At 33.1% G+C, this 22,500-nt stretch overlaps 1 protein-coding gene across 14 annotated transcripts in view; it reads left to right on the top strand.

Annotated features, from left to right (window-relative positions):
- The window catches only part of FOXP2 (forkhead box P2), a 287,105-nt gene that overhangs the window by 260,984 nt on the left and 3,621 nt on the right, over window positions 1-22,500 (top strand). For all 14 annotated transcript variants that reach the window (XM_044679590.1, XM_044679589.1, XM_044679588.1 and 11 more), the window contains one exon: window positions 618-781. In XM_044679590.1, coding sequence (XP_044535525.1) covers window positions 618-781 — 164 coding nt within the window. The remainder of the gene's footprint in view (window positions 1-617; window positions 782-22,500) is intronic.

Genomic DNA, 22,500 nt, shown 5'->3' with positions numbered 1-22,500 from the left:
TACTGCAAGGAGCACTAGTTCTAATTCATGCTACTTTTGATGTGAAGAAGCAAGAAGGACACCCTGTGGCAAAATCTGGAATACTCGTTTTTCCTGCAAATGTTAGATTGATAGAAGCTTTTGCAAATGCATGTGGATCTGCATTAATATTTATCCAAGCTGTCATAAATGATTTCACATCATGGTGTTGGGGAACATGGTGCTTGTGGCAAAAACTTTAAAGTTTAATTATAATATATAATTTTTATGCAGAAGAGGCAAATGTCAGGACTTCTTTATTTTGAGTTAAGTTCTGGTCATTTTTTGAAAAGTAGAGCAACTGCTTATGTTACCATAGAGCATTTCACCGAGTGAAAAGGCACAACATGTCACTCTGTTGAAGGATAAAGTGTAATTAATCAAATTTGCAGTATAAAACATTGTTTATATGTCTTAACATATTTAATACCCTTAGACCACGAGCCTCAAATGCTTCCAAAATATGCGTTTGGTCATTTGAGGCTCTTAAAGAAAAGTCAAATATGTGTGTGTGTGTGTGTGTGTGTGTGTGTGTGTGTGTGTGCGATTTTAAAAGCAACTTCAGAAAGTCACATACTGTGTCTCTTTTATTTCCCCAGGCTGCCCTAGCAGAGAGTAGTTTACCTTTGCTTAGTAACCCAGGACTGATAAATAACGCATCCAGTGGTTTACTGCAGGCAGTCCACGAAGACCTCAATGGTTCGTTGGATCACATTGACAGTAACGGAAACAGTAGTCCAGGCTGCTCTCCTCAGCCTCACATGTAAGTTTGGTTAACAGAGTTCCTCTGGGGAAGAACCCAGACTAATTTCTTACTGTTCGGAGGAGTGTTAAGTAAGTAAAGTTGCAATTACACCATGCTTAGTATGATAAATGTGTTGAAATTAACTCTTAGATGCTCCTTTGCCTTATAATTATTGTATAGAGCCTTTCTGAATTCTGCACTTCTTAATTCTGCTGTTGACCTCTGTTCCAAGCCTTTTGCATCTTATCTGGGTCTAGATCATATGGGTCGTTATCACAGCTTGATTTCGTGTGGTGCAATAAGACAATTCATTTCAGAATAGGTTGTTGCGATTTTTACTATGATTGCAAGTCTCTAAACCATTTATATGAACTGTAGTTGAGATAGTATCCAGCTTTATAAACCGTAAAATGCAAAGTTTAACTGTTAGCCACAGTTTACATAGAAGCTAGTAAAGTGTAACTTTTTGCCTGTCTTATAAATCAGTGTAATTACATATTCAACTTTAATTACTGGTGCGTCTGTATTGGCAAGGTTTATATGTTATATTTTATGCAAGACTACGATTCCTATTAATATTTAGCAGCTAACTATATCATTAATTACTCTAAAATCTTTCCCCTACCATCTTTTTAATGGAGCTGAGAGAGTGAAAATATTAAAAATTGATGTATTGTGGATTTCAGAAATGTGTATAAAGCTTTAAGAATGCCCAGACTTAGTCAGTCGTGTCAAATATGCCAATTTCTTGTTTACTGAGTAGCAAAAATACCCAACTTGGTAATTTATATTTTAAAAATAGAATTTAAATGGTAAAGTGGTCATAAGGAGTTAAAGTTCAATTTAGAATGGTTGGTTGACAGTTTCTTACAATTAATTGCCACACCCCGACATTTTTACATTCATCCTTATTTCCCCATCCTTTTCTTCTATTCCCCATCTTCTATTCTTCCCCTTCCTCCCTACCCCCCAATTTAAATACATGAATAAAAAGTGAAGGGCCTGAGCCTGGTTTTTGGATGAGCCCTCTTCCATTGCATCTTTTAAAAGGAACATTATTTTTGTTGACTTTCTGGCATTTCATTCTCCATGACCCATTATGTCTTTAAGATCATGTACCTAATTGCTTTATAGCACTTCTACCCGATCACCTTTGCAAAAAATGGACTGTGAACATTAATGTGTTTTATCAGGTTCCAAACCATTACTTTTTTAAAATGGAAAAATTTGTCTTTTGGAAGTGTCTTTAGATGTATTAAATAATACAAAAGAAGTAATAAAACTTGAAGTAGAAAGAACATGAATATATGCTCTTGAGAGTAGCAGTACTCTAAAACAAGTAAAGTGAGCGATCAGACAAAAGTTTTTATATCCTGGGCTTTATCCTATCTGCCATGCAGTGGGTAGCTTGAGGCCTTTTACTTTTAGCAGATCTCCTGAGTATGCTAATGCTCTCTCCCTGTATAAAATGCCAAGACAATAAAACTTTAAAGAGCAAACAAGAGTTAGATCCTGTGTTGTTTTTTAAGTAATTCTATAGAAATGAGTGACATTCACAATAAAGGCTATTGATGTAACTCACCCAGTAGAGGTGCTCATATGAAAGGGAGCATTTCTAATACGTTATCTAGAGAGGACATATAGATTAATTTTTGAAATAACTGTATATGTTGTTGACCAGTGGTAAGAAAACTAATCTGCAGACTTACAGTTTTAAAAACTAATGATTCAAATCATTTATTAAACTTGGTATTTTAGTGCCTAAAATGCTAACTATTTTAAATTATGTCATTTTTAGATTTTAATAATATTTCCATTAAGCAATTACTAATTCAGAATTTGTATTTGATTATTCATTTGATTAGTTTTATTGTGACTATTATTGCAGAGAAATAAGTTCTCGTAAAATTATGTTTTTAAAGGAATACAAGAATATATTTAATGTCTGGTGAAATCAGCTCTTAATTGATTTAGTGAATCTCACTATAAATGTTCAATATATATATCAAACCTAAGGTTCCGTAAAGTGAAAAGAGAGTTGGCTTTCAAATCACAAAGACCTAGTTTTAAAGCTAGTCGCTGACACACACGTTAAGCTATATGCTTCAGGAAAGACATATAACTACTCACTATGCCAGGCATTTCTATAAGAATAAAAATTATAGAACAGTTGCCTATCTATGCTGGTAAGAGTTCTCCACCAGTGTACTCCCAGTTTGAGACATCCTTTCCCATTTCATTCCCCAGATCCCAGGCAGATTATACTGTTGAACATTTTCTACTCTTTTAAATTAGACATATGAAATGTATTATTGTCTACTATTAACCCCAATCCCTATTATTTCCTTCCCCACTTCCACCATGCGGCAAATTCAAGAAAATCTTGACTAGCTTGGAGGACAGAACTAAAAAGAATTTTTTTAAAGAAAAATTTAAATGACAAATCTTAAGTTTTTCCAAGTGACTTACAAATTAATCTCATATAGGGTGTTATATAGATATGACAGGCATAAAGGAATATATCCTGTAACTATATTATCACCAATTGTCAACCCCCATCAAAAAAAAATCTTGTCATTCTTTGGATTTCATTCTGCTACTACTATAAAGATCTTAAATATTCTAAATGTCATGAAATATAAAAGACTTATTACATTAATATTCACATTTTCATCTTTATAGATATTTAACAGATGTTTATCATTAAACTTCACAGTTCTTGTAGCTAAAAGAATTCTAGAATACTTGAAAATGCAACAAATTTATGGGGAATTGGAGGGAGACTTTCCTCTTTGCAACCATAAATATTGGTTACATTTAAATTTTAGTAAACATTGTGGAAATGTCATCTATCAGAATTTTGAAAATATTACATAAATATTTAACAAAATAGTACTAGAAAGTTTAAAATACACTTTGTCATTATTATCATATGGTGCTGATAAAGTTGTCATTACCTGATAAATGGAAAGGCAATGTTAAAGTCTAAAAAATACATTTAAATCTCAGACATTCAAATCAGGATTGGAAGATTATTAGAGGAAAGAAAGAATGATTGCTCAAAGCAAAAGACACCAAAGATACTTCAGCTACTCTGTGCAATTCCATGAGAGACAAGACTCCTCCCCAGTTTACAATTTAAATTTGTCAGGAAAAAAACAAAACCTATTTCTCCTCTAATGCTTAGTACTGTTGTGACTTTGAAGAGGTCATTTAGCCTGTATGGGCCCTCAGCTTCCACATCTGAGAAAACTGGGCCAGATCACCAGCCAAGGCCTTTCCAACTTTACATCTGTAAACCTAATACAAGTCTTAGTCACTTATCGTCTTACAAAATTCAGTATGTATTTTGTTTTGTTTTGCCTTAGTGAAATCAGAGCAGTCCTTATCTTCAAAGAATCTGCTATTACTAAGAAAAAAGCTTACCATAGTGGGTCTTTGAGATTTTAAATAGACAGAAAAAGTATATTTGGATCGTTAATTAAAATCAGAACATAAAAGGATAGTCAAGTTTGGTTCTCTTATATAAATGATTCTTTTTCTGGATTAACAGATTTACTAATCTATGCCAACCCATTCAGTAAGACTATTTCTTCTCATAAATCCTTCATAAAGGGTCTCCTCAAGATGCAAGCGACCTTTCTCTAGATCCTTTGAGATTCTCTGGGTACCAGAGGAGCCCAGAGGTTATCTGTGTGCTGTTGCTCACTCTTCTATATGACAGGCTAGATATAAAGAAATCAGAAAAAATATGACCAAAAAAGGACATGGGCTCAGTATCATGTATGTAAAGACCCAGTGTTGTTACTACTTGAATAACTTTTTAATTTCTATTAAGTGGGAAGGAAGGTCTGAATTAATGAAGATTAACGTTTATAGGAAATTTTAAAAGAAATATTTTATTAGTTTGGGCTGCCACAGGGGCTTAAGTAACTTTTTTTTAACCCTTACCTTCTGTTTTAGAAACAATACGGTGTATTGGTTCCAAGGCAGAAGAGCAGAAGGGGCTAAGCAATAGGGTTAAGTGACTTGCCCAGAGTCACACAGCTAGGAAGTGTCAGAGGCAAGATTTGAACCCAGGACCTCCCATTTCTAGGCCTGGCTGCCTACTGAGCCACCTAGCTACCTCAAAAAAAACATTTTTTTTAAACTTCTCATTAAAATTTCAATTGGGACTTTAAGAAACAGACAAATCTCTTTTACTACTAAATGTTAACAATACATATCATTAACTGTGTTGTCATTCATTGATTGACATACCTCTTTACAATCTTGCTTACACTTGCAATAAATTTTAGCAAACCTTTTACATACTGATAGTATAAAACTAAAATTCTTCTTTGAATGATTCAAGATTTTTTTTCAGTTAACACCATATTGCATAAATGGATCATCCTTCCATACCATAGTAGAAACGCACTATTAATTGTTGCAGCCAAGAAAATGCTATCATGTCCTCCACCTGGTCTTCTAGTAATGAGTCAAATCATCACAAACTAGGAATTCTACATTAATTTTTATTTATATTTCTTAAGGTACAAAATATTTAAGATGCCTACTTAAGTCATCAGAAGGAATAAATATTTAGGCACATTTAGACAAAGAGCTTTTTAAACATTAGTCTCGTTAATTCTCAGATGATGACATATTTAGGAAGGGGGGTCATCAGTAGTACTGATAGTAAAGTTAGGTGACAAGAGTTTGGGAAGGATGAAAAGTAAAATTTTTAGGAAATATTTTTAAGCAAAGAAAAAGCCATTATATAAGAACACTGGGGGGAGGGAGGAGGAAACATCCATTTTTCTCAACCTTTTCTTACTCCTTTATCTATTCTCATGTCTCCCTACTACTTCACGTAAAGCACCTGCTCACACATGCCCTTCATGTTTCCATCTGGAAAATTCATCTTGCCATCAATGTTGTCCTTTCCTCTTCCTTATCTAAATCTAACCTTTCCTTCATTAACTCCAGTCTTTCCATGTAACTATATGTTCTCCATTCACTGAATAGATTTACTTCTGGATAATAGAAATAGTTGAAAGAAAAAGAAAATTACTATGTATGATGTTAGTTTTACCAAGAAACCAAAATAACTAAAATAGTATCAACTTACTTGAAATAATGCAATGATGCATTATTTAAATTGTACTTACCCTGATGAAAAGTGGCATGATAGGATGGATTTAGAGAGTTTAGAGAGCACTAGATCCTTGGGTTAGGAGGAGGTTGCCTCTCATATGTTTTTTGGACTTTGAAACTAACTGCAAAAGGATGGATAAATCTCTCTGATTCAACCTTATAAGACAAGCTGAAACATCTTAAAGAAAATCACAGGTCCTTGAGGTATTTAGCTCCTTAAATTTAAGTAGATATTAATATTTCAAATAAATAATAAATTTTAACAAATTATTAATTTAAGGTGGTTTTCGAACTTTTTACACTTGCAGGCATTTTGGTGAACAAAAATCCTCCCACAATATATTTTACCTACTTATTACTGCTTTACATTTGGAAAAAAAAATCACAAGAATTAACTGGAGATAATTTTATGTTTTTTGAAGAGCCACCTAGTAATGACAGAATTTCAGTGGTCCTGTCTTTTAAAATGAAGTGTAAGAAAGGTGATGTCAAAATTCAGATGGTTATTTAATAATCTCTTTTAGCTGTCTTAATTGTATCGAAAAATCTGCCCAGGAATCAGAGAAGACACTCTCTTTTGAGAGAATTGAATCAGAGGTGGATAGTGTTATGATGTCCTTTCTAGTTTCTTCTAAACTTTTGATAATTCTGAATCTTGAATAAGTACTTAAAGAGTGTTAGTTACCCATTCAGCTGAGTTTTCCAGCACATTAAAGAGTTACAAATAAAACGTTATTTAGGTTAATTCATTTTGACATGGAAAGATTTCTAAAAAGGAAAGCCAGATGCCATCTATATTTAATATTTAGGATGAAGTGCATGGGAGTTGCCATCTTTTCTCATAGATTAAGACTGTACTGTGATTGATGGCATATTCACACACACTAAAAAACAAGCGATTGTCTAGACCAGTGATGGGCAAACTTTTTAAAGAGGGGGCCAAAGGAAAGGCAATGCTCATCTGTCAGTCTCTTTCTTAGGCAACTCTTGAAGTTTCATTGTATTGTATCCTACTCATTGTATTCGTCAGATTAGGAATAATGTCACAAGGCCAGATAGAACATTTCAGGGGGCTGCAGTTTGCCCATCACTTGTCTAGAACCCTAAATTGAACTCATAATAGAAGACTCAGACCTTTTTCTGCCGCTGTTTTCTGAATCTGAGGCAAAAAAGGGAGAAGTTTAATGATACTGAAATCAGCCTTTTTTTTCTTTTCATGTTAGCAGTTCATAATTACTAGACTGGATCATATTGTTTAAATTAAAGACTTATTTATGTATCAGTGGTTAACTCTAGATTATGTTTTAACTTTGTATCATTTTAACTAGTTCTCTCATCTGACCTTAGAGCTTTCTTCTAGTAAATCATTCTATATTATTTGGACTTTATTCTTCTTCTTCTCTTATTAGATAAGAGGTTTGAAGTTGATAGTTATTGATTTCCCTTCTGGAATCTGAGTATAAATATTTTGCTTATGAAAGAAGTAAATATCATGGAAAGAAAACCTACTGTTTATAATTTGGGATACCTATCAGAAGAAGGCTTTATTTGGCCCATAGTTCCGAGACAAGGCAGAAGAATCAGTTGGTATACAGAGAAGGAAAGACTATAGGGGGCAAAGGGGCTTTGAATAACAACTATTCCCCACATTTATTTTATACTATCCAAAAAAAACAGTCATTCTAGCCTGATTCAAATTGTCCCAGAGAAGAGGTGATTTTTACTCAAATTAAGGAAGAATTTCCCAATAATTTGAATTTCACAAAACTTCCTTTATTTGGGAGCTCTTCAAATATTTCACCAGCCAACATGTCTCCCCTAAGTCTTTCTTTGAAACAATCCTCCTCCTATGTCATTTTCAGTTCCCTAATCATTCTGGTCATACTCTTTTAAATACACTCCTCTTTGTTAATACCCTTCCTAAAAAAGGAATACCCACAAATAAATTAAATATGCCAGAAATTATCTGTCACAGAGTACAGAGAGAAAATCACCTGTTCTTTTATTGAGCTAAATTTGTACTAATGTTTCCAAAAGCCATTCTTCTCATTGAAGACATCTTAACTTTAGAGTCAACCAAAAATCCCAAGTCAGTTCTTTCTAACATAAATTGCTTCCAAGTCATGTGGCTCCCCTAAACCCCTACCCCCATCCCTAAATGTATGGAAACAATCAAGAATAAAATGTCTATAGATCTGGACCCTAAAAGGGTCATAAACTCCAACTTCCTAATTTTACAAATGTAGAAAATTAAGGTCCAGAGAGGTCATACAATATGCCTAAAATCATAAAGATAACATCATTAAACCAAAGGTTCTGATTCCAAATAACAGCTGGTGGTATAGTAGATAGAACACTGGGCCTGGAGTCAAGAAGTCTTCGGTTCAAACTCACCTTCAGAGATACTCTTTAGTTGTGTAATTCAAAGCAAGTCTCTTAATCCTCTTTCTGCCTCAGTTTCCTTCTCTATGAACTTGGTTAATAATAGATCCTAACTCTTAGGGTTATTTTGAATAAAAGGAAATAATATTTTCAAAGCACTAAGCACAATGGCCTGACACATAATATGTACTTAAAACTCATTTCCTTCCATTCTTTCCTCAAAGTCCACTCACACTTTCTCCCGTACTGTATTATTTGACCTGTTTTTCCTTCTACTAGATATTTGTAGGTATATGTAGAGTTCTTAAGATTGGTAGGTGGCATGTAAGATCTTATATCTCTGTAAAAGATTGAACTTAGATTGTTTTGCTGTTGACAGGAATCACTATGTTGCATGATGAAGCTTGGAAACTGGGAGGCATATACCTTCCCAGCTTCTATTTTCATCATGTATTCTCCAATCTTCTGTGATCCCTCCTACCATGCCAAGATTGCAGGGCATCTTTCCTTTTCAATATCATGTTCATTTCTAGTCACAAAACTTCAAAATTCTGCTACTTTTGTGCTCAACTCTAAGATCTATTTTCAAAAGTAATTACACAGAAATTTATTATTTCAGCTTTTTATCTTCTCTTACGTGTGTGTGTCTACACTAACTGCTCTATCCTTCCCCCACCCCACCATCTCTTTTTCTCATTATTCCAGTCTCAGTATCACCAACAATTCATTCTAGTTCTTTCCTCCTAGAGGTCCAGTGCCTTTAGCTAAAAAAGTGTTGTCTCCCTATTGTGATGACTGTATGTTTGTGGGACTCTTGGTTTTTAAGAGGATTTTTTAGAGCCATACAGTTAATTTCTGACATCCATTCCCACAGTTTAGGTGTACACACTACAAAACACTTGGAACTTTTTAGCTGGTGGGACTATATAGCCTAGTGACTCGGTTATGCCTTTTGCAGTGATGGTGGTATGGTTCTGAAGTCAGGCTGGAATTGAAGTGACTGCTCATGCCAACTGACTGGCTCGGAAACATTGATCCCTTCTATTTCTGACCTGGGACAATTCACTTCTCCTTAGACAGCCTGATGCCCACCCCTTTGAAACAAGGGTTTCACCACATATATATAGGCTTAATGCACATACCCAATGGGCTTTAGCTCAGCACTCGAAAATTTTGATGATCCACCCATTACAGCCTCTTTGAGAGCCAGGATTAAAGGCATGGATGACCAAACACAAGTAACTTCTTGAAACATATGTGTTAATGGTCTCCTTAAGCAATACATTATGTTTGAGCATTCTAGATAGAATTTTTTTTTTACAATTTTAAGTCCTAAATAGTCCCTGCATTACTAAAGGACTCTCTATTATTACTATAGATCAGAAAAAAGGCATATTTACAGATGTTACAGACCCTTTAATATAGTTACATAGAATTGACTAATCTATAATAGCTGACACTTACACAGCACTTTGAGGCTCCTATAGACTTTTCCTCATAATAGTGCTATGAGATAGCATGTTGAAGTATTGTGTCATCCCCATTTTATATATGAGGAAACTTAGATTTGGAGGACCTAAATAGTTTGCCTGGCATCATACAGCTAAAGTGCCAGATCAAGGAATTAAACCCTGGTCTCTCCCAGCTCAACATTTAGAACTCTCTTTACCATATTATGCCTCCTCTCAGTATAATCCTAGAGTTGAAAACAGTGGCACTTATCCAATTACCGTAATTAAATTCTTTGTCAAATGCTTTCCTAAGAATTTACTATTATTGCCATTCTTGTCACATCTTTTATTCGACACATGCTTATATAAATACACTAAAGTAGAAAGGCAGCATGAGAAGTAGATAGAGAGCCAGCCAGCCTGGGAGTCAAGTTTATCTATAGGGGCTCAAGTTCAGCCTCTAACAAATATGTGGCCATCTGATCCTAGGGACGCTGTCCAACCTATTGGTGCCTCAGGCCACTCTAGATTATAGTCTATAGAACAGTTTCAGATTTGCACTAATAAAGGGAAGTTTCCTTATAAGGAGTTTCCTACATTGAGGAAATATCAGGTTGGAACCAAAATTCAATTATAAGAAGAATCAAACAGTAATCAATTCTTGATTCTTAATAATTCATCTATATAACACTTCATAGTTTACAGAGTACTTTTCTCATGGAAAAAAAAAGCCCTATAAAGGAGGTAATACAAGCATTGTTACCATTATATAAAAGAGGAAAAAAAGTGTCAAATAGTTAAATGATTTAGTACTAGATACGGGGCTAGAAGTACTAAAGCTGGGACTCAAACCAACGTCTGAGACCAAGAATGTTATTCTTTTGCCTGTACCTGAGCAACTAGATAGTGTAGTAGATTGAAATAGCCTTGGAATCATAAAGATCTGATTTCTTTCTAAAATGTTTATTAGCTGTGAGACACTGGGCAGGTCATATAGCATTTTTCAGGATTAGTTTTCCTCATCTATAAAATGGAGACAATAAAAGCATCTAACAACATGGGACTGTTAGGATGATGAAATAAGATTAATAATTGTAACATGTCTTAAAGTCCTTTAATAAGTGCTAGTGATTATTATTGTTATTGTGACTATACCATACTTCTATAGATTGTTCTTTAGTATTTGAATATATTGTTTACTACCATGTTAGATACTAGTAAAGACATCTGATGAATGAGTAATATCCACGTGCACCATTAGAACAGTGCCCCAAGAAGTACCTTGTTCACTTAGAAATGAGTATGACAAAATCTAAGACAGCCAAAGACATCAATCATAAAATTACTGCATTTTTAAGAAGCCTATTTTTGGAATAATTAAATCTGGTATACATGATGTCAATAGGCACACTATTGATTGAACTGATGCTAAAAGGTAACATGTTACTGTAAGTAGTTTTCTTCTAATCCCATGAATTATTTTTTCCTCTACAGTTTAGATTTTTTAAAAGAGTAAGAGTACAGACAGGTATTTAAGACAAAGTCTGATGCTAAATTTGCTCAGATTGATGCCATGGTATCTTCAGATCTGTTTAAAGTGGCTAAATAGCACCTTGGTATTCACCCAGTTACCTTCTTTAATTAACTCACTGAGGTCAAAGAGAAAGGATGAAATATTAATCTTTTAAGTTTTCCTTAAGAAAACCTCCAATTTTAATAAAGTTGCCAAAAATTAAATCTTTTAGCTAACTATTGCTCCCCGTTAAAATCTAATATTGCCTAATTGATAATATTAAGATCTATCCTTTACAAGTGAAAAGATGGAATTCAGAAAGGTATGGTGTCTCATCAGAATTCTAACTTGCAACAATGGGCAGCATATTCATTAGATTCATGCCTACAAGGCAGTTGCATTATGTTAGAGTTACAGTGAGTCACATTCAGCTTTACTCTCTGGATGACTTCTATCACTTTGCAAATCAAAATTCTGCAGTAAAACTAGAAGACTTGTCAAATAAACTTCTGGTATATTTTGTTTCCTACTAAAAGAATCTGACTGTTTCAATTTAGTTCCCATTAATCCTCTAATTTTCGAAAATGTTACTTAAATTTTAATGAATTTTAGTCTTATTCTGAAGATAGACTCCTATGGAAATATCCATATAATGACAGTGCATAAAACTATTTTTAATTAACCTAATTTCCTTTGCTGATTCACTGCAACGGGAGACGATCCATTGACTTCAAATGGAACTCTATCTTTGGACAGGTCCACTGGGGTATAGATTAAGATTAAAGACACATCATTAAGATTGGTATCATGTAGTTAGAAGAAATTTTATTTTCAGGCTTTAAATACTAATATTCTGAATAATGTTATTCTATAATTACATAATAAATAGCAGTGGCATTTAGAGTAAAAACAGCTCTATCCAATATAAGGCTATCCTAGATAAATCAGAATTATATATAGGTGTATATTTTTCCTATTTGGTTGTAGAAGCACACAGAAATGGTGGTTTGATAGCGTAATAATAATGTAATTTTATTTTTAAGTAGAATTGGCTTGGACACAGGAAGAGGGAAGTAGATGTTCATTTTGAAAGAGAGAGACATTCAGCCTAGTAGCTATCTAAACTATCATAAACTGTCAAATGCAAGTACTTTTTATATTTAGTCATGGTTAGAATATTTATTCCTTCCTCATCTAAAGCTCCAAGTTGGGTTTGTCCTCCTACATCTCTAAAGAGCTTTCTTTCATATGCTGAAGAGAAGGAATGTGAAAATGTCTCCTGTTGGACTATAGGAAAGAAAAAAAATTTTTATGAATTTATATAAATATTAGTAAATGGTATGGAAAACAACCTTTAAAGGTCTAAAAGCAAATACAGATTTAGTCCTTATTAGTTACAGAGATGTGTTCTAGTATTTCTCAGTTAATAAAAATAAGAATTACTATTTCTATTTTCAGAATACATAAATGTTATGTTAAGATCATAGATTCAAAGTTGCAAATAATTTCATACAATATCTGGCCCAATCTCACATAAGGTGACACTGGCAGTTAATTGTTAGGGAGGAGCAGAAGGTTTAGTCCTCTGACTCCAAAGGCAGTGCTCTGTCTACTATAACACTTTTAAAAATCAGAAAAATTTTAAATTTCCTGAAATTTGTCTAAAATTATCAGAAAGTGGGGCCTATTTATAGGTAAAATAAATTATAATCAGACAAAAGAAAGCTTAGTATTAAAGCTATATATTTTAATTATTTAAATAGGATGAATTATTAATAGGATATTTAATCAGTGTGATTCTCATTTGTAAGTAACAAAATATTTCTTCAAAAAATCAATTTCATATTTTACATTTTAAAAGCTTTTTAAAGTTTACCCATTTTAATTATTTTGTTTACAACTTCCTTTTAAAAAACAGGGACAAAATTTTAATCTATAAAAGTTTATACTCTATACATTAAAATATTACTATTTAACTATAAAGTGATATATAAAATTGGTCTTTTATAATCATATAATACATTAAGAAATTTTGCAGCAAAGTATAGTGGATGGATCACCAGACATATCTTATTTAAATAGTGGACACTGTGCTGGGCACTGGAGTGAGTTAGTACAAACTAATGGAATCTATTTAAGTAATCAGACATAGATGTCTATGATAACTGCACTTAGCAGAGTACCTGACAAATATTCAGCACATGATAATTGATTACTGATTGATGGACTGCCCAATATCATAAAATGTAGTTAGGGAGTTAAGAGGAGAACCTACAATTCAAGTAAATTCCACCATTTACTAACTCAGCGTCTTTTTCCATAAATCACCCAACTTTTTCTACTTTTCCTTAGCTCTATTACTATATATATATATATATATATATATATATATATATATATATATATATTTCAGAGATTTGTAGGGTTAAAATGAAACAAAAGATGTAAAAGTATTATGTAAAACTATGATGCTGTATAAAATATGAATGTTAAACAGTTTAGGGGAACAAGCACAAGAATCTGGATAGGAGTTGGAAGATGTCTGTTCTAACTCTGAGATGTTATAACTACATAAATTACAAACATTTTCTAGAAGTAGCTATGTGTAGTATAATCCATATAAATTAAAAAATACCAGGAGCAATAAAAATAAGCAACTTAAAAAAGTGATATAGAACAATTATATTTGAATAGAAGACATATTTTGTACAAATGCAGTATGATGTCTTTATATTAAAAACATCAAATGATAAAACTATTACCTAATGGTTACATTCATATATTTTCATGCTTATATAATGTCAATGAAATATTATTTCATTTGAAATCAATTTACATATTAAAACTCAACTGGGGCAGCTGGGTAGCTCAGTGGAGTGAGAGTCAGGCCTAGAGACGGGAGGTCCTAGGTTCAAATCTGGCCTCAGCCACTTCCCAGCTGTGTGACCCTGGGCAAGTCACTTGACCCCCATTGCCCACCCTTACCAATCTTCCACCTATGAGACAATACACCGAAGTACAAGGGTTTAAAAAAAAAAAACTCAACTGATGCTTTAACTTTCCCTAAAGATGTTAGAGAACTACCAGTTTATGAAAATAGAGACAAAAGTCTCTATTTGAAATGCATTGAAGATATCGAAAGAGTAGTTTTTCAAATTCCTGATATAATAAAGGTTACCTGAACCCTTAGCAGTGTGGTATAGTGGATAGAGAGAAGGCATCAAAGTAAGTAAAACAAGGTCAAGTCTTCTCTCTGTCACATCCTGGCTGAGGATGTCACCTAGCTTATCAATGCTTTAGACTATTCTCTAAGATAAATTTGTTTATCTTCTCAGGGAATTTGTTAACCTACACTGGTAAAAGGAGTTTCTTCAACTGGGAACACTATAACAAAGGAAATCACAGATTTACTTCTGGTCCATCCCTATCCCTCTCCTATCTAGATAAACCTGTTTTTTTTTTTTTAATTTTTTTAATTAATTAGAAAGCTGGAAGACATTTACAAATTACTGCTGCAATAGATTTACACTAAGTAGAATTTAGTGGCTAATATTAGCTGTTCATTCTTCTTGAATTGCCAGTGTGATTTGAACAATGTTGAAGGGCAGACAACTTCAGTGTTATAGTCATTTCTATTGGTATCTTAAATGTTTCACTAACTCTCCTTACTTTACCATACTAATGACCTTTTCATTAAATAGCCATTGTGTACAGATGTTTAAACAATTATACTTGAAACTATCTAGACATCTGGGAATGTAAAAATGTTGTGATTCCATATTCTGGCTATGTATCAGTTAAAAACATATTAAAATCATCCATATATTAGACCTTAAGTCATAAGATACTCGCATCCTAAAGAAAATGCTAACAGTTGGTAAGACTTTTTACTTAATCTTGAGAAAGAAGAAAATGAAGATTTGCATTCCTTCAGGGAATCTACTGTGTGACCACAATCTAAAAAGATAAACTTTCACATTATAATTTTCCTCTTTTGCTTTAGGGTGTGAACAAACATTAGCATTTCCTTCAGCTTTCATTGGTGCCTTGGGTCCTTATAAATTTCACAACAAAGAGGCAATTCATGTCTTTAGGTGGGGAATCCAGTGTATTAATGTAGCTAGCTCATTGTCTGTTTGGGGTATACACTATTGCCATACCTAGACTGTCAAATAGACTACAAAAATGAATTGCTTATTTTCTTCTTTTCCTCTTTTGACTCTTGAGCTATGTGTCTATAAGCAAGTTGTAGGATCATAAATCTGGAGCAGAGGGAACCTGAGAGGTCATCTCTTATCTTCTCAGGTTATGGTTCTTTAGTTTGAAATAATGATTGCAAGTCACCAGGTGGCAAATTAAATTTTTTAGAGTGCTGAAACTTTTTTTTTCCAAATTCCACTCAAAAGAATATAGCTGGTTTTGCCAGTTTAAAAACAACAACAATAAACGTACTGATCATAGTAGACATATTTAGTTGTTCTCTTCAGTACAATGGCATCAATGTATTACTTGCTTTCTGGAACAAATTAAAACTCAAAACTAGGAGATCTCCAATTTTAAATAATCCTCTACTTCCCTTACCAAAATATAGGGATAGCTCAAACAAGCAGATTTATAATCTGCTTTATAGCCAAGTAGGTAGTAAATGTATATGTTTATAAAGATTCCCATTTTGTGATTATTAGTTTGTTCTTGAGTATTATAGAAAAAAATAATTTGTTTCTGCAAAAAGGCTCATATGATTTTCCTTCATGCAGTAGGTACCGGGGATCTGAGAGCCTAATGAACTCCATCCCTCCCTCCCCCAGTCTTGTAATGTGGTCAATTTTTAAACCTCTTCTCATCTACTACTGCTCACTTTGGACTGCTTAGATACTGTTTCCTTCCTCATTCTTTAGATATTTATTGGTTACTTAAAATCAACTAGGGCACACAGCTAAAAGGAATGCAATTAGAAATAAGAAATAGTCCCCATAGTCTAGTGAAGGAGATAACACACATACACAATAATTATGAGTAAAAGATGAATTGTCAATGTGCAATAAATAACAAGGTGAATAAACAAAGTGCTATAGAAATTCAGAGAAGATAAAAATTACTTTTATTTGGAGTGTGTAGAAGGATGTTTAGGAATTGAACAGGCTTTCTAGTAGAAGGGGCATGTGAGAAAACACATGAAAATGTGGTCATAATGACTCTTTGGAGAATCATTGAGTAGTTTAGTATAGCTAGAGTTTAAGACTCATGAAGAAAAGTGGGAGATAAGACTGGTTGTTGCCAAATTGTGGAGGTCTTAAATGCCAGCAAAATGCTTGATCTTGTACTATTTTAATCTTTAAATTATTTTGGATTTTTTCAAAATTGGTAGAATATCAAGCTTAAGCAAATAGAATGATAGAACAATCTGGACATTTATATGTCACTTTAGAGTTTGAAAAGAACTTCATCTCCATCATCTCATTTGTTCTTCACAATAACTCTACAATTTATCTGCATTTTATAGATGAGGAAACAGGCTAAGAAAATAAAATGATACAATTGGAAATAGCTTTAAAAGACCAGGACATATATGACAACAATAATAATAAATAATTTATTGCATGTATGCAACATACATTTGCAAAGCACTTCCTGACAACAGCCCTGGGAGATAGACAATTCCAGTATGATTCCCAATTTACAGATAAAGAAATGGAACACCACAAAGAGCAAGTACAGAGAGTAAATGGCTTCCTGAGATCACATAATATTGTTAGAGCCAGGATCTGAACCCAGGTCCCCCTGGTTCCATATCCAGCATTTATTAATTCTTCTACAGCATCATATAAAGAAAAAAAAAACTCCTTCAGTAACATAAGATGGCATCATATTGCCACTCGTAGCCAGGAATTATTTTCATAGAATGACAAGAATTGTTCCTACTTCATTCTTTCAATCTAATCTGTCCTAATATATCATATAACTTGATTAATCAATAAGCATCTATGAGGCACCTATTGTTTTCCCAGCAGCAACTGTCTTTCACCTCTTTTTTGTAACCCCAGTACTTAGTTCAGTACCTGGCACATAGCAGGCACTTTGCTATAGTCCCAACTCTGTCGGAATCCTATATTAATGGATGAGGACAATTTCACATGAGAGGTGATCCAGGCCATCATGTGAAACTTAAAAATACATCATTATGAACACAGGCAACATACTTTAAAAGAGAAGGGCAGGTCAATCTATAAGATGCCAAAATAATCACTTTTTAACAAGACTGGCTTACATAGAGCTACTCTGAAGCTTTTATTCTGAATTTCAACTATTCTCTTTAAAGTTTTGTCCAATGAAAATTTTCATAAGCCCAAAGTAATTTGTGATCCTCTAGAAAAATCTGTTTATTGGTGAATATGATGATGACAATAAATGAATCACTGATGGAAACAAATTTGTGGACCAGAGGTGCTGAGCATTCTGAGGGGAGATTTCCCTGCGCTGAAATGTACTTTCCTTTTTGAGTAGAAAGGTTCTTACTTATTTGACATCAAAAGAATTATGAGAGACCCACCCTGGATCTTTGACATAGAATTTTGTCATAGAATTATTCCCAGATGCATATGAATCCCCCAGATCCATTTTAATAATACAACAGTGTCATATTGTACTTTTCTATTTCATGACTTAAGTATTTTAGCATTTAATTTGATTGCATGGCTATAGAATTAGTAATGCCAAATTATATCTCATTACTTGCTTTGAATGCAGCACTTGTAATATAGTAATAATAATGCCCAATGATAAACTAAATCCAAAGAACAATTTGATTTTTCTTTCTTTTAATGAAAGAAGTGAAAAAATAAAATATATAAAATATGATTGGCCCTTGAAATAGATGACTTACTATTTCTAATATGGAGGAAAAGTAGGCAAAATGGGGAGGCACTATAGAGAGTCAATCTTTGGAGAGAAATGGGTCCTATATTTTGAATGAATTTTTATTCGCCTCTCAGGTTCATGTTTTATTGTTACTAGGATTTTTTTTCTTAGCCAAATACTTAATTGGTTAACTACTCATGCACCAACAAATTACACCTCTAGAATTTAATAAATTGAGCAGTGCTGAGATGAGCCATTGCTTTTCTCAAATACTTTAAATGGACTTCATTTGAAATAAAGAGGAATTTTGTTGTTTCGTAGTATCGATCCTTAAATTTCCAAAATCTGGGGAAAGGTAGCGTCTGTGATCTCCGTTCAGGAATTGGGCACACTACATGACTAAGTAAAATCTTCAGGGCCTGTTGACATCCTCAAGTGAGAAATCTGATGCAAATGGAACTAATTGATTATGAAAATTATAAATGAATTGGATACAATTATTTAATCTATTCCCATTACCACCACCCTAGTGCTACTCACTCAGTGTAGACTATTACAGTGTCTTCATAATAGATTTTCCTACCTTGTTTCACAAACCTCCCATCCCATTTTTCAGTTTTCCTAGACTAATCTTCCTTAAGAATTGATCTCACCATGCAAATCCACTGCTTAGAGAACTTATTACTTACCAAGTAAAACTTTTACCTAGTAATTCAAAGCCCACCACAATCTGTAGGCTTTTCTGGCTTCATCCAATCCATATCTCCTTCTACACTATGTTCTAAACAAACATCATTCTGTTCCATGAAAATGTCACTCTTCAACCTCCATGCCTTTGCTCACAGCTTTATTGAATTTCTATCCAGCTTTAAAGCCTAACTCATGTACCTTCTTCCAGGAGGCCTGCCTGACTCCTCTCAGTTCCAAATGACTTCACTCCCTCAGTTGAAATCTAGATTATAATTATGTATATATGCATTACAATTAAATACATGGACATTTATTTATCACTTAAAGTTTCTAAACTTTAAAATATTTACCATGTAAATAAATGAGTTGCTTACCTAACTTAGGGTAAAATAACTAGATTATAAGTTATTTAAAAATAAATTTTTGCATGATCAGGTTGTGAGGAAAAAGCACTAAATATATATAATTAAAAGATACAGTTGTTTCTTGTTTCATTTTGCTTCTCAAGTTATCTACCATGAAAGTGGTTAGAATTCAGTGGTCCCTAATGGCCCTTTGAGCTCTAAATCTAATATAGGATCCCTTTAAATAAATGACAAGTACCACAACAAGGTAGGTACTGTGCTTTTTTCTAGATACTTTATCTCAGAAAGTACCATGGTGCTCTGTGAACTATTAATCATCACTTAATAAATGTATATCAATTTGAATTGAATATAGTCTATGCATCTTCCATAGCCATATTGCTTCCCCAATCTACTTAAGCTTTTCATGACATTTATTTCTATTTTGTTGACATAGTACTTAATAGAGAAATAAAATGTTTTAAAATAAAGACACTAATAAGTTTTTTTGGTAAATGGACATGAATTGCTGCCTAATATTGGTGATATGCAAAAAATATGTGTATTATTGCTTTTATATTCTTTTTATTAGACCTATGGGAGCATAGTACTTGGCCTTCTAAACCAAGAGTTTTGTGTGTGTCATGGACCCCTTTGGCAGTCTGATGAGTCCTACAGACTCCATCGATTAATAGTTTCTTTAAAATTACCCTCAAAAATCAATCATATTGAAATATTTATCCAGAAAACATACTTTCAAGTTCAAGTAGTCCAGATTAAGAATCCCCAATTCTATATTGATACAATCTGGTTCTAGCAGTCATTATTAACCTGAATAAATTTCATTAAGTTTATTAATAAAGGAAACTCTTGATTCATTAATTTTATATGTACTAAATTAAAATCAAACATGTGTTTTACCTAGTAGGTACACAGTGTCATATGCTTGGAATAAAAATAAAAATGAAAAACAGCCCCTGCCCTCAAGGAGCTTATTGTCTACCAAAAACCTAATTCACCTAAAATGTGCAATTCACTGAACTAGGCACCAGGAAAGATGTAATAATAAGTAATTTATGATCCCAACATTTAGAAGCTAACAGTCTAAAATAAGATCTTGGTCTTTGGCCAATAATACTAGGCATTTCAAGGAACCATAGATTTAGAGCTGGGTAATAGATCTTCGAATTAATAGAGACCTGATTTATACATGTATAAAATGATTTATATACACACTCAAGTTATCGGGACAGATCTATAGACAGTGTTGTTCCTATTTCTACAAATAAGGGACCCCACGGATGAAGATGGTTGCCTGTGGCAGTGAAGTGTGCAAGGTAAAAGGATTATTGCCCTATGTCCATATTCAGTTGTTGGATTGCATTTAATTGATTTCACCAATTGATGAATATTTGATCTGGGAAATATCAGATCAAATAGTATTACAGTACAAGTATCAAAGATGGAGATTCACCAGGTATCAAATTACCAGGTCCAAGAATTAGTTAGAAAAGCACCGTATGAATTTTGAATCATTTCTGGCTCAAAAGTCAAGCTTGTTCAAAAACCAAAGGGATGTCTCAAGGGAAGTAGGAAAAAAAAGAGGGGGGGGGGGGAAGTGCTTTGAAATGTGATGGTTTCCCACACACACACACAAAAGACCAGCCAGACTCAATGTCATTTTTTTGTCTGTCTCATTTTATCCCTGCAATGAAAAAGTGGCCAAAGGAAATTGGTATTCATAAACAAAATAAATATTCTTGCCAAATGAAGTAGGTTGCAAATTCAGTAGAAATAATACAATGTTTTTTTGTGGGTTCCTTTCCTAGTATTATTCATCATACATGTTGCTTTTTTCAGCAATAGAAATTTTAGATTCAAAATAGATAGGTCCTCTTAAAATGGTCTCCTTTGGTATAAGGAAAATTTTGAGGCTTGTGAATACAGAAATGAACTGTGCAAACAAATGACTAAATGGCTTCAGAATAAAGGAATCAAAATATTATGCCATTGAAGTTTGATCACTTGTACATTCTCAAGTCATTGTCAAAACTTAATTATATATAGGGGATACTGTACCAATTTTGGAGCCTAGTCTCTATCTCTGTTTATGTGTAATCCATTACTAAAATTTAGTTATCTTTAGAATATTTAGATTCATAGATTAGACTTGGAAGTGCAAAAGTCTCTCCTTTAACTTGGGTCCACAATTATATAAAAATGTCATATTGTAAAGCCACTACTAGGACCTTAAATAAGTAATCACTTTAAATTATGTCATTTATTTTTTATATTTTGTATGTAAAGGATGCTTCAGGAATATTCACGTAATAATAAATGTTTTCAAATCCTAGTTTTCACATCATATTTTAACAACTGGTTGATTTCATTTTTTCAGTGAAAATAACTAGTTAATTCAGTGGAAAAAAATTAGTCTAAGTGGTTGTATAACTGAATTGATATCTAATGGCTCCTTTGTGAATATATTTTAAACCTGAATCCTAGTCTGAAATAATTCACATATACACATATATGTATTTTTAATCAAATTATAGGTGTTCTTATTATATATGCCTTATCATACTTTGAATAGGGCATGATAGTTTTTAAATTAGTGAAAATGTCACTCTAAAATATGACATAAAATAACATCGCTAATAAGCGATTTAATAGATATATGAACAGTTAATTCTACTTTTTTAGTTCATATGCTACTTTATATTATTCACTTAAGCATGAAGTTAACTTTCAGCATACTGGAAAGTGGCATTAAACTATGTTGACAGAAGTCTAGGAAGTTGAAATAAAACTTCTTTCTTTATACCTAAAAGACAGCATTTTAAATTATAGCATAACTTTCTGTTGACAAAAAAAAAAAATTAAGAAAAATCCTTAAGTTTCATCAAATATCAATGGCATATTCTTCTCTCGGCTTTTTATTTATATCTTCTTTGGTATAATTTCATGATTTACCCCCATAGAGTGCATTAATGTCATTGTAATGGGCACTTCCCAAAGTGTCTAACTTATCCCTTGGGAGTAATCTATACCGTGAATTGAGAGATTAGAGCTGACTTTATAGTAGCTTGACACAATAGAGACATTTGGGGGATTTCAGTGTTCTTTGCCCATGCATGCAAAATGTTACAACTCAGAAGCAAGAAAATGTCACCCTAGAATTGTCTTTTATGTTTTTGATGTATGCTGGCTCATAAAGTAGCTCTCATACACATGGGTACTCTTTTAATAAAAGTTGTAATGCACTGGAACTTTACTATATCACCATTTGTTGTAAAGTGGAATTCGATATAAGGCGGGTCTATGATTGGACCCTCTTCGAAAAATTGTTATTCAAGCACC

The sequence above is a fragment of the Gracilinanus agilis genome, chromosome 5, assembly GCF_016433145.1.
Source record: "Gracilinanus agilis isolate LMUSP501 chromosome 5, AgileGrace, whole genome shotgun sequence".
In the NCBI taxonomy this organism is placed as follows: Eukaryota; Metazoa; Chordata; class Mammalia; order Didelphimorphia; family Didelphidae; genus Gracilinanus; species Gracilinanus agilis.
The sequence above is the reverse complement of the archived record's forward strand: the minus strand, read 5'-3'. Positions and strand labels throughout refer to the sequence as shown.